At 42.8% G+C, this 13,290-nt stretch overlaps 1 protein-coding gene across 2 annotated transcripts in view; it reads left to right on the forward strand.

The window, feature by feature from the left end:
* UBP1 (upstream binding protein 1) overlaps window positions 1-13,290 on the forward strand; it is a 53,160-nt gene that overhangs the window by 26,117 nt on the left and 13,753 nt on the right. The window contains exons 4-11 of one of the 2 annotated variants that reach the window (XM_049766403.1): window positions 231-336; window positions 1,069-1,175; window positions 4,029-4,181; window positions 4,282-4,392; window positions 4,835-4,942; window positions 10,661-10,764; window positions 12,274-12,328; window positions 12,926-13,019. In XM_049766403.1, the coding sequence (XP_049622360.1) occupies window positions 231-336; window positions 1,069-1,175; window positions 4,029-4,181; window positions 4,282-4,392; window positions 4,835-4,942; window positions 10,661-10,764; window positions 12,274-12,328; window positions 12,926-13,019 (838 nt within the window). The remainder of the gene's footprint in view (window positions 1-230; window positions 337-1,068; window positions 1,176-4,028; window positions 4,182-4,281; window positions 4,393-4,834; window positions 4,943-10,660; window positions 10,765-12,273; window positions 12,329-12,925; window positions 13,020-13,290) is intronic. The other variant, XM_049766404.1, reaches the window with a different exon arrangement.

Consider the following 13,290-nt stretch of genomic DNA (forward strand, 5'->3'; position numbering starts at 1 on the left):
CCTGGCACCACATCCTACACACACACCCTTTGCTCATGGCACCATATGACCCCTTTTTACCCTCCTCTTAAAACACACCGTAGGTATCTCACACACACATTCTGGGTAATGTGCACACAATTACCCCTCAACCCCTCCAGTACTGCTGGATATGGCTCCACAACAATAAAATGATAAAAACGCTTTGGTTTTACCTGAGAAATCTGACTCATCTCCCTCTCCCTTCATAGAGCATCATCAGAGTTGTGTTCCATGACAGGCGGCTCCAGTATACAGAGCACCAGCAGCTTGAAGGTTGGAAATGGAATCGTCCAGGAGACAGACTTCTTGATCTAGGTACAGGTGGCTGGCTGCAGACTGTGAGAAGGAAGAAGCTATTCAGCTATACTGGTCAATGTGGTGGCACCACATGGGAGTGTATGGAAGTTGTTTTGGTGTTAGCAGTTACCCTGTGTTTGTTAAAAATTGTTATTAGGGTCAGGGTTATAACTCAGTGGTGTGTGTATGTATATATACATACATATCTATATATCTATATCTATATCTATATAAAAAATCTGCCTTGCATACATGAGATGTAGGTTTGGTCCCTGGCATTGCCCTCTACCCCTCAGTTTCATAGTTAAAAAAATATTTAAAACTTGATTGATTGATTTGTTTTTGGGCACACCCAGCAGTGCTCAGGGATTACTCCTGGCTCTGCACTCAGAAATCGTTCCTGACAGGCTGGGGAACCATATGGGATGCCAGGAATCAATCTGGGTCCCTCCCTGGTCAGCCACATGCAAGGCAAATGCCCTACCACTGTGCTATCTCTCCAGCCCCTATTGTTCAAGTTTTTATTCTAAAAGAACCATGTCTTTTTAAGAGTGAAGCCATTTATTTAATTCTCAGTGGACACTGCCTAACATATTTATACAGTGAAATAAAAACCAGGGTGGGAGAAGCTAGTATACTTTTTGGAGGAAAAAAATTAAGCATGGAGATACATAATTTTATTAGGCATAGAAGAAGCCTGTTAAATATTTATAAGGATGAATTTCTATCTAACCTCTCTTTTAAACGTAGATATTCCTATGTCTGTGGGAATAATTGACACAAGGACAAATCCCAGCCAGTTAAATGCAGTTGAATTTCTGTGGGACCCTGCAAAACGCACATCTGCTTTCATTCAGGTTTGCATTCTTCTATTTGTTGAAGCCTATTTACTTAGTGATGTAGTTGATATTGGATGAAATAGCATTCTGGACACATGCTTTTTTAAAGGCTTGTTGTAAGTTGTCTTGTCTCCCTGCCCAATACACTGTTACATTGGAATTAATCTACTAAATTTGTCATTTATAGACCCATATTTTATATATAATGCAAAACATTATTCAAATGTTTCTTTTGCCAAGGATAGAGCATCAAAACTTGGGCTTATTGTAGGTGCATTTCTATTGAACAAAGGCTGTCTTTAAAAGATTAGATCAAAAAGATTGCAATTTTTTTTTGGGGGGGGGGCCACACCCGGCGGTGCTCAGGGGTTACTCCTGGCTGTCTGCTCAGAAATAGCTCCTGGCAGGCACGGGGGACCGTATGGGACACCGGGATTTGAACCAACCACCTTAGGTCCTGGATCGGCTGCTTGTAAGGCAAACGCCGCTGTGCTATCTCTCCGGGCCCAAGATTGCAATTTTAAGATCCTCTTATTTGAAAATTTTCTAATACTGAAAATTTCAAGCTTCTAAAATTGATAATAGTAATAATAAATCCTCTGTATACTAATAACTTCAGTAATTACTTATAACTTCCCTTTCTTGGTTATTGATGGAACTTTTTCATCTTCCAGGCATTTTTTTTCATGTATAAGAACTAATTTGTTTCTTGAGAAATAACCTTTTTTTTTTTTTAAGGGGAGGGAATGAGAGGGATTTCGGTTTGTGCTGGTGATTCCCAGGGGCTGTTCCTGGATCTGTGCTCTGAAATGATCCCAAGCGGTGCTTAGGGGACCATAAAAGGAATAAGGAATAAGTAAGGGTTGGCCACTTGCACGTCCCTCATACTCTCTTTCCAATTCTGAAAAATAGACATTTCCTTCCTTTAAGCCATACCCAGCAGTGCTCAGGGCTTATTCTGACTTTGTGCTTAGTGAGTCATTCCTCTTGAGGCTCCAGAATCATGTGGTTGCAGGCAGAGCAAGGACTGTAATCCCTGTAAAACCTCTCTAGTACTAAAAAATGATTTAAAAATAAAAAAAAAAAGGGGGGGCCGGAAAGGTGGCGCTAGAGGTAAGGTGTCTGCCTTGCAAGCGATAGCGTAGGATGGACTGCCGTTCGATCCCCTGGCATCCCATATGGTCCCCCCCAAGCCAGGAGCGATTTCTGAGCGCATAGCCAGGAGTAACCTCTGAGCATCAAATGGGTGTGGCCCAAAAAACAAAAAACAAACAAAAAAAAACCCCACATAAATACTGCTGTCAGAAAGATAAAAGGACCTTACCACCACTGGGAGTAAACCCTGAGCATTACATCAAGAGTGCTCTTTTTTTGTTTTGTTTTGGTTTTGGTTTTTTAGATCACACCTAGCACTGTTCAGGGGTTACTCCTGGCTCTGTACTCAAATAGCTCGGGAGGGGGGGATGGGGGAGGCTCAGGGAACGATATGGGATCTGGGATTTGAACCAGGATTCGTTCTGTTGGCCGCATATAAGACAAATGCCTTTCTACTGTGCTATCTCTCCAGCCCCTCTTTTTTTTGTTTTTGTTTTTGTGCCACACTGGAGATGTTCAGGGTTTATTTCTGCCTCTGCACTCAGAATTACTCCTGGTGGTGCTCGGGGGACCAAATGGGATGCTAGGGATTGAACCTAGGTCAAGAGCCCTATGTAATGTTCTCTGTCTCTAGCCAATGCCTACAGTAGTCTTGAACACCATGCAGTGACGGCTAACTTTTTTGACCCCAAGTGCCCGGTCCTTCCAATGGCCAGTCTGGCCCTGTTGTTTGGTGAGCTGCAAAGCAGACACCAGCATACTCGCCTCCTGCCGCGCGCCGCATATCTTAATTGCGGACCTTCCCGCGTGACAGCTGCGAGGCCTTCGTGTGCCACCCCTGGCACATGTGCCATAGGTTTTTTATTGGGCATAGGGCATGACCTAAAACATTAAAAAAAAATGGCAAGATTTAAAAAAAACACTAATAAATATTATTATATATGAAATAGAGTAAAAAAGCACTAATATTATTATATATAAAATAAAGTCAGCAGAGGATGGAGCAAAAGTACATCATGTAAGGCACTTGTTTTACACACAGACAACTTGGTTCTGTCCTTGGTTTCCCATATAGTCAGTCCCCTGAACACCATCAGGAGTAACTCCTGAACTTTGCTGATTGTACCCCCTCCACATAGTCAAAATATAAAATTAACACTAATTCCAATATAAAATAACATATAGGAACAGTTGATTGTCTGGCTAGAGTTGGGAATGGCAGCAGCGGGTAAAAAGTGAAGCTCTTATGAGGTGAGGACAGCTCTGGTGTGAGCCGCATGTGAGGCAGAGGACTGTGGCTCTAAGAATCGTTGCGACTTGAGTGTACATAGGATATCAAACCCATGGTCAGAGCAAGTCCTACATTATAAGAGAGGCATTGGAGTAGGGAATAGTTTATTTTCCCCAAAAGGTTTAGAAGATTTCATTGGAAATTTTCTAGAAAAATCCACACGTTACAAATGAGAGAGATTCGAAACAGATATTTGGGTAATATATAGGAGTTAGTTTATATTGATCTTGAATTTATAGTGACAAGGATGATCGGTGGCCATAATTACGTCCATTACAATTCAAATTTTTGGTTTTTTTCTTTTGGGCCACACCCGGCGGTGCTCAGGGATTACTCCTGGCTGTCTGCTCAGAAATAGCTCCTGGCAGGCACGGGGAACCATATGGGACACCGGGATTTGAACCAAATACCTTAGGTCCTGGATCAGCTGCTTGCAAGGCAAACGCCGCTGTGCTATTTCTCCGGGCCCTCAAATTGTTTTCTAGGTACACTGCATCAGCACAGAGTTTACTCCACGAAAGCATGGAGGCGAAAAGGGAGTGCCTTTTAGAATCCAGGTGGATACCTTTAAGCAGAATGACAATGGAGAATACACAGATCACCTCCACTCAGCTAGCTGCCAAATCAAAGTTTTTAAGGTAGGAGATAGAAAACCTACTTTCAGTAATTAAGGCTTCCTCCAAAAAAAAAAAAAAATTGTGTAGTTTGATAGATGAAACAACGTCGTTTGTTTTTAAGCCTAAAGGTGCGGACAGAAAACAAAAAACTGACAGAGAGAAGATGGAGAAGAGAACTGCTCATGAAAAAGAAAAGTATCAGCCTTCCTATGACACCACAATTCTCACAGAGGTAATGTGAGTTGCATTTTGGGTTCTGAAAAGCAGCAGAGGTTTTTTATTAGCGCTGTCTCTCAGGATGAGTTTGGCTACAAAGGGGTTGGGGAAAATTGGGTGGCCAAATTGACCGTCCTCATGGGGGCATTAATTTGTTTTTTAATTTCGGGGTTTTAATGGATTAGATTCCTGGGTGGGCTCTTGGATGAAGATGCTGAAATCCCAATCAGGTCTTAGAAACAGACCTTTAAAACTTCGACATTTGGCAGAAGATTAAGTGGGAACTAGACCATCTGAATCTTTTTTTTAAATCACTGCTGGGGTTTTGCATTTGCTTTAACTTTGAATCTTGCTAGTCATACATTTGTTTAATTGGACTGCAAAGACATAAACTAGGGTATTAGATCTTTCTTTGTATAATGAAAAGACATTGATCCCAATCTTTGGTGTTTGTCCAGATGAGGCTTGAGCCCATAATTGAAGATGCAGTTGAACATGAGCAGAAAAAGTCCAGCAAGCGGACTTTGCCAGCAGACTACGGTGATTCTCTGGCAAAGCGAGGCAGTGTAAGGGACTTCTGCTTCTCTTTTCATTGTGCAAGAGACCTTGTGCAGTGTTAGATATAGGACCAACTTCCACTGAAAAGTAAAGCCAAATTTGTTTTTGATGTCCTTGTCTTGATATAATTTGCCTTTGTTTAGACTTCCTGCTTTCTGTTTATTCCTCACTGAGGAAAATTTCCTAAATCTAACACTTTTAAAAACCAAGCAAAAACAATGTTGACCATAGTGGATGGTTTCGGAGGGAAAAAACGACACTCAGAAATATGTACTCCTGGGGCCGGCGAGGTGGCGCTAGAGGTAAGGTGTCTGCCTTGCAAGCGCTAGCCAAGGAAGGACCGCAGTTCGATCCCCCGGCATCCCATATGGTCCCCCCCCAAGCCAGGGGCAATTTCTGAGCGCTTAGCCAGGAGTAACCCCTGAGCATCAAACGGGTGTGGCTCGAAAAACCAAAAAAAAAAAAAAAAGAAGAAATATGTATTCCTTCCCTGACTCTTTCCCCCACCCCCCTCCCTCTCTCCCCTGAAACACACGTCCTTCAAGAGCACTGAAATTAATTGGAAATACTTTCTGCAGTAAAATAACTACATTTTGTGTAATTAACTAGAATTTTGTTTTCTCCTGTGTGACAGATAAGAAAATATCCTGAGTCTCTAAAGAAATGACAGCAGCAAGCTTGCCATTAGCATATGCATTACTCTGGGTCCCATTTCCCTGCATGTATAGAGTGCGTGTCTGTCTGTGCTTCTAAAAGCCTGTTTGGCGGCACTGGTAGAAACATCTCTGACTCCATTAGTGCTTCCCTCTGACCCACCTGCACTGTGCCTGCATGTTGCAGCCAGAACAGTGCACCTTGCTGTCCACGTAGTCCTGGTTTCCTCAGCCTGCACTTGGGTCTTTTGGTTGAATAGGAACTTTGTCAGCTTGACTGTAGCAAATCTTTGTTTTATGCTGTTTAAGTCTATATGATCTAACACTTCCTCTAGCAGTCCACAAAGAATTACCTTCTGGGCCCATTTACAGTAAATGTAAATGCAGAGCATTTAGAGAATTTTTTTTTTTTTTTTTGGTTTTTGGGCCACACCCGGCTGTGCTCAGGGGTTACTCCTGGCTGTCTGCTCAGAAATAACTCCTGGCAGGCACGGGGGACCATATGGGACACCGGAATTCGAACCAACCACCTTTGGTCCTGGTTCGGCTGCTTGCAAGGCAAACACAGCTGTGCTATCTCTCCGGGCCCGAGAATATTTTTAAGGACAGTTTTTAAGTCTTATGCGTTAGTGGATATTCATCAGTTTTCATCACTGCAGTGTGTGTGATTGAGATACCAAAAATGGAGTATTTACTTGAGCACACATACAGTAGACTCTGAAAGTCACAAGCATTATTATTAACTCATTGCTGAATTAAAGCAGTGAATGAACATGTTATAAGTATTTACTTAAAACAATGTAAAATGCACTCGTCTGAGTACTAAGAGAACATGCACACTAGATCTGGGCTTGTGAAGGCTTAAGTCAGTTCATTGGGCACACTGAAAGCCTTTTTTCCAAAATACTCATTGCTTCAATTTTAGGTTTTCATCCTCTTCTGATTTTCTAGCTGAGGATTCACAAATGGGTCTTAGCAGACTTTTGGGGGCCTAGTATTCAAACCACACACTCTTCTTAAGAACCATTTAATTAAAAGGAATGGCTTCTGAAAATTCATGATATTTTTTTTTAAAAAGCCAACGATAACCCTGAACTAATTAATCTAAAGAGGATAGAATTATAGGTAAATTATAAATGATTCTTAACTCGAGTCTAAAGTATGCAAAACATCAGCAGTTCACTGCCCTGGGATTTCACATCTTTTGAGTGCTTGTTGCTCGCACCCTCTGGGCTGCATTTGCTTTGGTCAAGATACATTTTCTGGGTGCTAGAGCCCCTTTTGGGAACTCATTTTTTGAAGAAGCATGGGAGGGGATATGGTTCAAGTGATAGAGCTTGCTTGTGCTTGTGAGTCTCTGAGTGATTCTGACACTCAGGACCCTGGTGCACTGCTGGGTGTGGCCCCTTTAAAGCAAAAAATTGTACATGAAGAGCAGATTAATTCCTTAAAGTGTGAAGTATTTCATGTATTTTTTCAGATGCCTACAAAGAAAGGTCCTTTCTCGAAATTGCAACTGGCTCTCAATCAATATAAAGGGAAATCCAGTTTACCTGTCAAAAGTCTGAAAGAGTCCATGTTGTTGATTCTTAGGAGGAGGAAGAGGAGGAGAAGGAGGAGAGGGTGGGATGGGAGAGAGAGAAAGAGAGAGAGAGAGGCAGAGAGGCCTTGCATGTGGATGGCCCTGAATTTGATCCCCAGCATGGAAAAAAAAAACAAAAAAAAAAAACCCAAAACATTGTATGTCTATTGGTCTTTAGCTCCAAGCTGTATTTATTGGCTCAGGTCAGAAATGCCAGGTTCTACCATCTAATATACCTAGGAAATAACTTTGTTCATAGTATTTACAGTGTAGTAAAGCTATGACTGTTTGAGTCTAGGCCAGGCAGTGTTGAAGAGTTAAGGAGTGGGCATCATTCCATTGCTTACTTTCAAAGACAGGAAAAATTACAAGGTCGAGGAAATGTGAAAGTATCCCTTGGTAGGCCTTTAACTTCCTGGTTTGGTTCAGAACACATGAAACCAAATGTGTCACTCATCTTGGCCATTTGAGAACTTGGAGTCCATGATTTTCTAAAATTGTAGGCCAGCAAACAGGACCAGCTTCATGGAACACTAGAAATACCAGTATTTACATGTTCCATGAATTGAGCTTCGTTTATTGGCAAGTTCTAGATGTCATTTATTAGCATTCCTACTTTTCTACTGCTAAAATACCTTATATATGTGAATGTGAAATATAGGGACCGGAGAGTTAGCATGGAGGTAAGGCGTTTGCCTTTCATGCAGGACGGTGGTTCAAATCCTGACATCCCATATAGATCCCCCGTGCCTGCCAGGGGCGATTTCTGAGCATGGAGCCAGGAGTAACCCCTGAGCGCTGCTGGCTGTGGACACCCCCCCCCCCCCAATATATATGAATTGGGTTTCAGCAAATTTGGGTCTACACTATTACTCTGCCCATTTCTTGAGCTAAAACTGCAGTAATTTCCAAAGCATCGTGGGGAGCCAGGAAAGTAAAGGTTTGCATCATTTAGAAGTGCATGTTGTGTTGCTGTATTTTATATCTGGGGAGCTTTTATGTTAGGAACCTTTTCAGGCAGTGGACGGGACCATGAACCATGTCACAACTAGATCAGCCGTTTGGTTTGCAAGCACTTGACTTCCTCACACTGGGTTCTAAGCTCAGGAGATGAAATTTTAAGATGGGAAGCAAGACTAAGGCCTAGTTTAAAAAGAATAAATGATGCGTAAAATGTGATTTATAGAGAAATTGGTGTGTTAAATTGATTAAAACTATCCAACCAGATTATTTTTTGAAGGTTGATAGTTGTAATAGTAAATCTATTTCATTTTATCCAATTTCATTTCTCTTATTTCATTTCTCAATATTTGAGGAGATAATGGGTAATTTTGAAGAACATTAAAGTTTCTGAATTTTATTTCCCTCGTATATATTCTTGATATTACTAGAGATGTTTGAATCTCCTGTAACCACTGGGTAGATTTTATTTCTGTCCTCAGTGCTTCAGTTTCTTGCTTCATTTACATGTTCTTGACACCTCAAATGAATTTTAGGGAAAATCCCTTGCACAGTTTTAGGCTGGCTTCTGAAAGTTTCACCATAATTTTAATTAATAACTCAAGCTAAATTGGTTGCATTCCATTTTGAAACAACCTTAAGAACTATAGCACCATAGCAGTCTCATACTTAGCATTGCTTATTTTAAAAGTTCACCATCAAATTTTTTTTTTTTTTTTGGTTTTTGGGCCACAACCGGTGATGCTCAGGGGTTACTCCTGGCTATGCGCTCAGAGGTCGCTCCTGGCTTGGGGGACCATATGGGAAACCGGGGGATCGAACCGCGGTCCATCCAAGGCTAGCGCAGGCAAGGCAGGCACTTTACCTCTAGTACCACCGCCCGGCCCCACCATCAAATTTTTAAGTTGAAAAAAAATTTTGTTTTGTTTTGTTTTTGGGCCACACCCGGTGATGCTCAGGGGTTACTCCTGGCTGTCTGCTCAGAAATAGCTCCTGGCAGGCACGGGGGACCATATGGGACACCGGGATTCGAACCAACCACCTTTGGTCCTGGATCGGCTGCTTGCAAGGCAAATGCCGCTGTGCTATCTCTCCGGGCCCTTGTTTTGTTTTTGGGTCACACCTGGCAGCACTCAGGGTTTACTCCTGGCCCTATGCTCAGAAATCGCTCCTGGCAGGCTAGGGGGACCATATGGGATGCCGGGATTTGAACCGGGTTCTGTCCTGTATTGGCCGCGTGCAAGGCAAATGCCTTACCATTATGCTATCGCTCTGGCCCCTCAGTGTTGTCAATTGGAAATTGGAATTTCTTTTGAGATTCCTGCTGAAATAATTAGTAGTTATTTCAGTACTGTCAGTTGGCAGCAGGACTACCTGATTTTTCCCCTTTTGGAAAGTTAAGCATTGGAAACTACCAGACAGAAGACATTTTTGCCATTGGAATTTTATACTTTCTTAGTATCCATCATCATACTGTTGAGTGAGTTTTGCTTGCACTTTTGCAAGTCCTCTGAGATGATGATGATGATGATGATGATGATGACGATGACGATGATGATGACGACGACGACAGGGGGATTGTGAAAGGGGACTCTTGAAACCAAAAGTATTCTCAGGTGGAATATGAGTCTTAGAGAGAATAAATATCAGGGACAAAGAAAGTACAAGAGGTAAAGCACTCGCCTTGCATGTGAGTGACTGCAGTCCAGTCACCAGCACTGTACATGGTCTTGAGCACAGCACCTGGAGTAAGCTCCTAAGCACTCCGGGTGTGCCCCTGCCCCCAGTTTTCCGCCATGAAAAGAACCCTCATATCTCTAATTGGAAGATGCCTGTCTCCTCAACACTGCCTTGACCTGAAGCTCCCCTACTTGTGTCAATGCATCTTTGTATCTTTGCTCAGTATTTGTTAGGATTGTATATTGGAACTGAAGAACATTTCAGTTCATTAGAAGGAACAGCTGTGCTCCTCCTAGAAGTATATTATGAGCCATGGAGATCGGTAGATCTAAGCAGCATCTAGTTGCTGTATTTTGATACTGAGCCTATTTTTTTGTCGGGAAACCAAGGAAACAGCTGGGCCTGCAAGGCTGCTCTTTGGGAATGAGGGTTAATAGAGTCCAAGGTTGGACAGAGCCACTGCCCCAGTGATGTCAGGTGTTGCTTAGGCGTCTCCTTCCTTGTCTCTGCTATTCTGAAGCCTTGAACTAGGTGCCTGCTTGTGGGGGATCTAAGGGATAGGGGGTGGAATTTGTAAAAAGCGAATTGTACATTAGTATTCCGTTTAAAATGCCTTTGTAAATTTTTGCTGCTATCATCACTTCAGGTCTTCTAAGATAAATCAGTATCTAGACGCAGACAGCAGGTAAAATTTCTTATTGCCACACCGAAGTAAATTTGGTGTTTCTGTGGGGTTGCTTGGGGAGTGCCAGGTGTCTGGTGTTTTATAATGTGGCATTTGACCATACTCAAGAGTTTCTTCCATGGATTTTGAAAGTGCATCATTAAGTTGTGTTTTTTTCTGTCCTTAGTGTTCTCCATGGCCCGATGCACCCACAACCTATGCGAACAACACTCCGTCCACAGCTCCTGCTTTCTCCTCTCCACAGCAAACCACTGGCAGCATCCCCGACAGGTATCTGGGGTGTGTGACACATCCTCGCAGGTTGCCTGACTTCCAGTATCTCCTTTCAGTATATGAGCAACCTTCTAGAAAAACATCTGAATTCTATGATGGGACATAGTCTATACCTGAGTTTCAGAGAAAAACCATCTTCCCATACCAGTCCTTTTGCCCAGCCCCTTCTGTTACTCAGTCACATATGTGGAAGATTTTTTTTTCTTCAGAAGAAAAAGGAGGGAACACATTTAACAACCATGATATATTCTTTATGCAGTAAAAGTAATCTTCATTATAGCGGGTAATGAATAGAAAGGAGAGGACTGAAGAGAGAGTATTCAAGGGAACATGGGCGCTTGCCTTGTATGCAGCTGATCCAGATTTCATTCCTGGTACTAGAGTCCCAAGTGATCACTGAGCAGGGCTGGGTATGGGTTCCCCCAACTCCAAAATAAAATTTTTTTTAGAGAGGGGAGAGTTATAAAGATGAAACTGTTACTTGAATATATTAAAATTTGGGGGCTGGAACAATAGCACAGTGGCAGGGTCTTTGCCTTATATGCTGTCAGTCCAGGACGGACAGTGGTTCAAATCCTGGCATCCCATATGGTCCCCTGAGCCTGCCAGGAGTGATTTCTGAGTATAGAGCCAGGAGTAGCCCCTAAGCACTCAGGGTTTACTCCTGGCTGTCTGCTCAGAAATAGCTCCTGGAAGGCACGGGGACCATATGGGACACTGGGATTCGAACCAACCACCTTTGGTCCTGGATTGGCTGCTTGCAAGACAAACGCCGCTGTGCTATCTCTCCGGGCCCTACAAAGAATTTTTAGTTAAATTTATTTAAAGAAAATGTATCACATAGTTGACATAACTGATTATAATACATTTGTTTCAGGATGACAGAAAGCGAAGTTATTAAAAAATAGAAATTAGAAAGTCTAGAAAAAAGGAATTGGGGGTGGCTGGAGATATAGCATGGATGTAAGGCGTTTGTCTTGCATGCGGAAGGACGGTGGTTCGAATCCCAGCATCCCATATGGTCTGCCAGGAGTGACTTCTGAGTGCCACCGGGTGTGATCCAAAAACCAAAATATGTGTATTATATTCTCAATTAAAAATAGGCATCCTGGGCCGGGCGGTGGCGCTAGAGGTAAGGTGTCTGCCTTGCAAGCGCTAGCGTAGGACGGACCGCGGTTCGAACCCCCGGCATCCCATATGGTCCCCCCAAGCCAGGGGCGATTTTTGAGCACATAGCTAGAAGTAAACCCTGAGCGTCAAATGGGTGTGGCCCGAAAACCAAAAAAAACCAAAAAAAAACCCAAAAAACCCAAAAAACAGACATCCTGGGCTCAGGAGGAGGCTCCCAATGATGGAGTGCCTGATTCACACACAGGAACCCTGGGTTTGATCGTCAACACTGCCCGGTTCTTTAGCAAAACCAGCAGTAGCCCTTCAGCACGACTAGAAATAACTGCGAGGCATAACAAACTCCTATCCTAATCATGCTTTCCCCTTTCTCCTTAGCAATTCTTCTTCCCCAAATCATCAGGGAGATGGAGTTTCACAGTCCTCCAGCGAAGTAAGTATCTTTTTCCCCTAAAACTATTACATGTTTTGTTTATTTGGTCTTTGGTTCAAACTCAGCAGTATTTTCGGGTCTTATGGTGGGGCTGAGGGACCTTATCGAGGGGGTGCTGGAGGTCCAACTCGAGTTGGCCACATGCACTGCATTATGCCACCCACTATACTATGTCTTTAGCTCTGAGTTCTGCATTTGTTTGATTTTGGACCATACCTGGTAGTGCTCAGGGATCGCTCTTGGCAGAACTCAGGTGACCATGTGGCATGCCATAGATCGAATCCTGGTTGGCCACATGCAGGCCAAGCACTCTGCATGTATCTCTCTGAGTCCTGTGTCCTGCATTTTAATGAAATTTTGTATAAGAACAGCTCCCCATATGTACGGGAAGGAAGAATGTTGGTGATTCAGTGCTACTTGGGCATCAGTCTCTTATACGCACATGCACACGCACACGCACACGCACACCCCTTTGTTCTCTTTAAATTTGTTGGAGTTCTGCGTTTTATTTCATATTTATAACATACCAGTGACTTGGGACATCTTGAGGAAATTTGACTCATTTCTTTAGTCTGTATTCATCTTATTTGTTCACAGCAACTTCAGCCTGCAGCCACCACCCAGGAAACACAGCAGTGGCTTCTCAAGAACAGATTTTCTTCTTACACAAGACTGTTCTCTAATTTTTCAGGTATGTCTTATTTCTGTGCATGATGTGTGTTTTAAGTTTCCAAAATAATCGTACCTCAAGAAATAGCCCACACATGCAGGGGACTCTTGTACTTCTGTCTCCCAACTTTCCAGTTCTCCCATCCTGGCATATGTCCTGAGCACTGTCCAGACAGGATGCTGGTACCGACTGCTTACTTAGACCCTTCCACGTACTCGGGTTTTTCGTGTCACTTTTCCTTTGTTAATTTGTGATTTTAAAATGATTTTTGCCTTCCAGTAAGATGAAAAGA

The sequence above is a fragment of the Suncus etruscus genome, chromosome 20, assembly GCF_024139225.1.
Source record: "Suncus etruscus isolate mSunEtr1 chromosome 20, mSunEtr1.pri.cur, whole genome shotgun sequence".
In the NCBI taxonomy this organism is placed as follows: Eukaryota; Metazoa; Chordata; class Mammalia; order Eulipotyphla; family Soricidae; genus Suncus; species Suncus etruscus.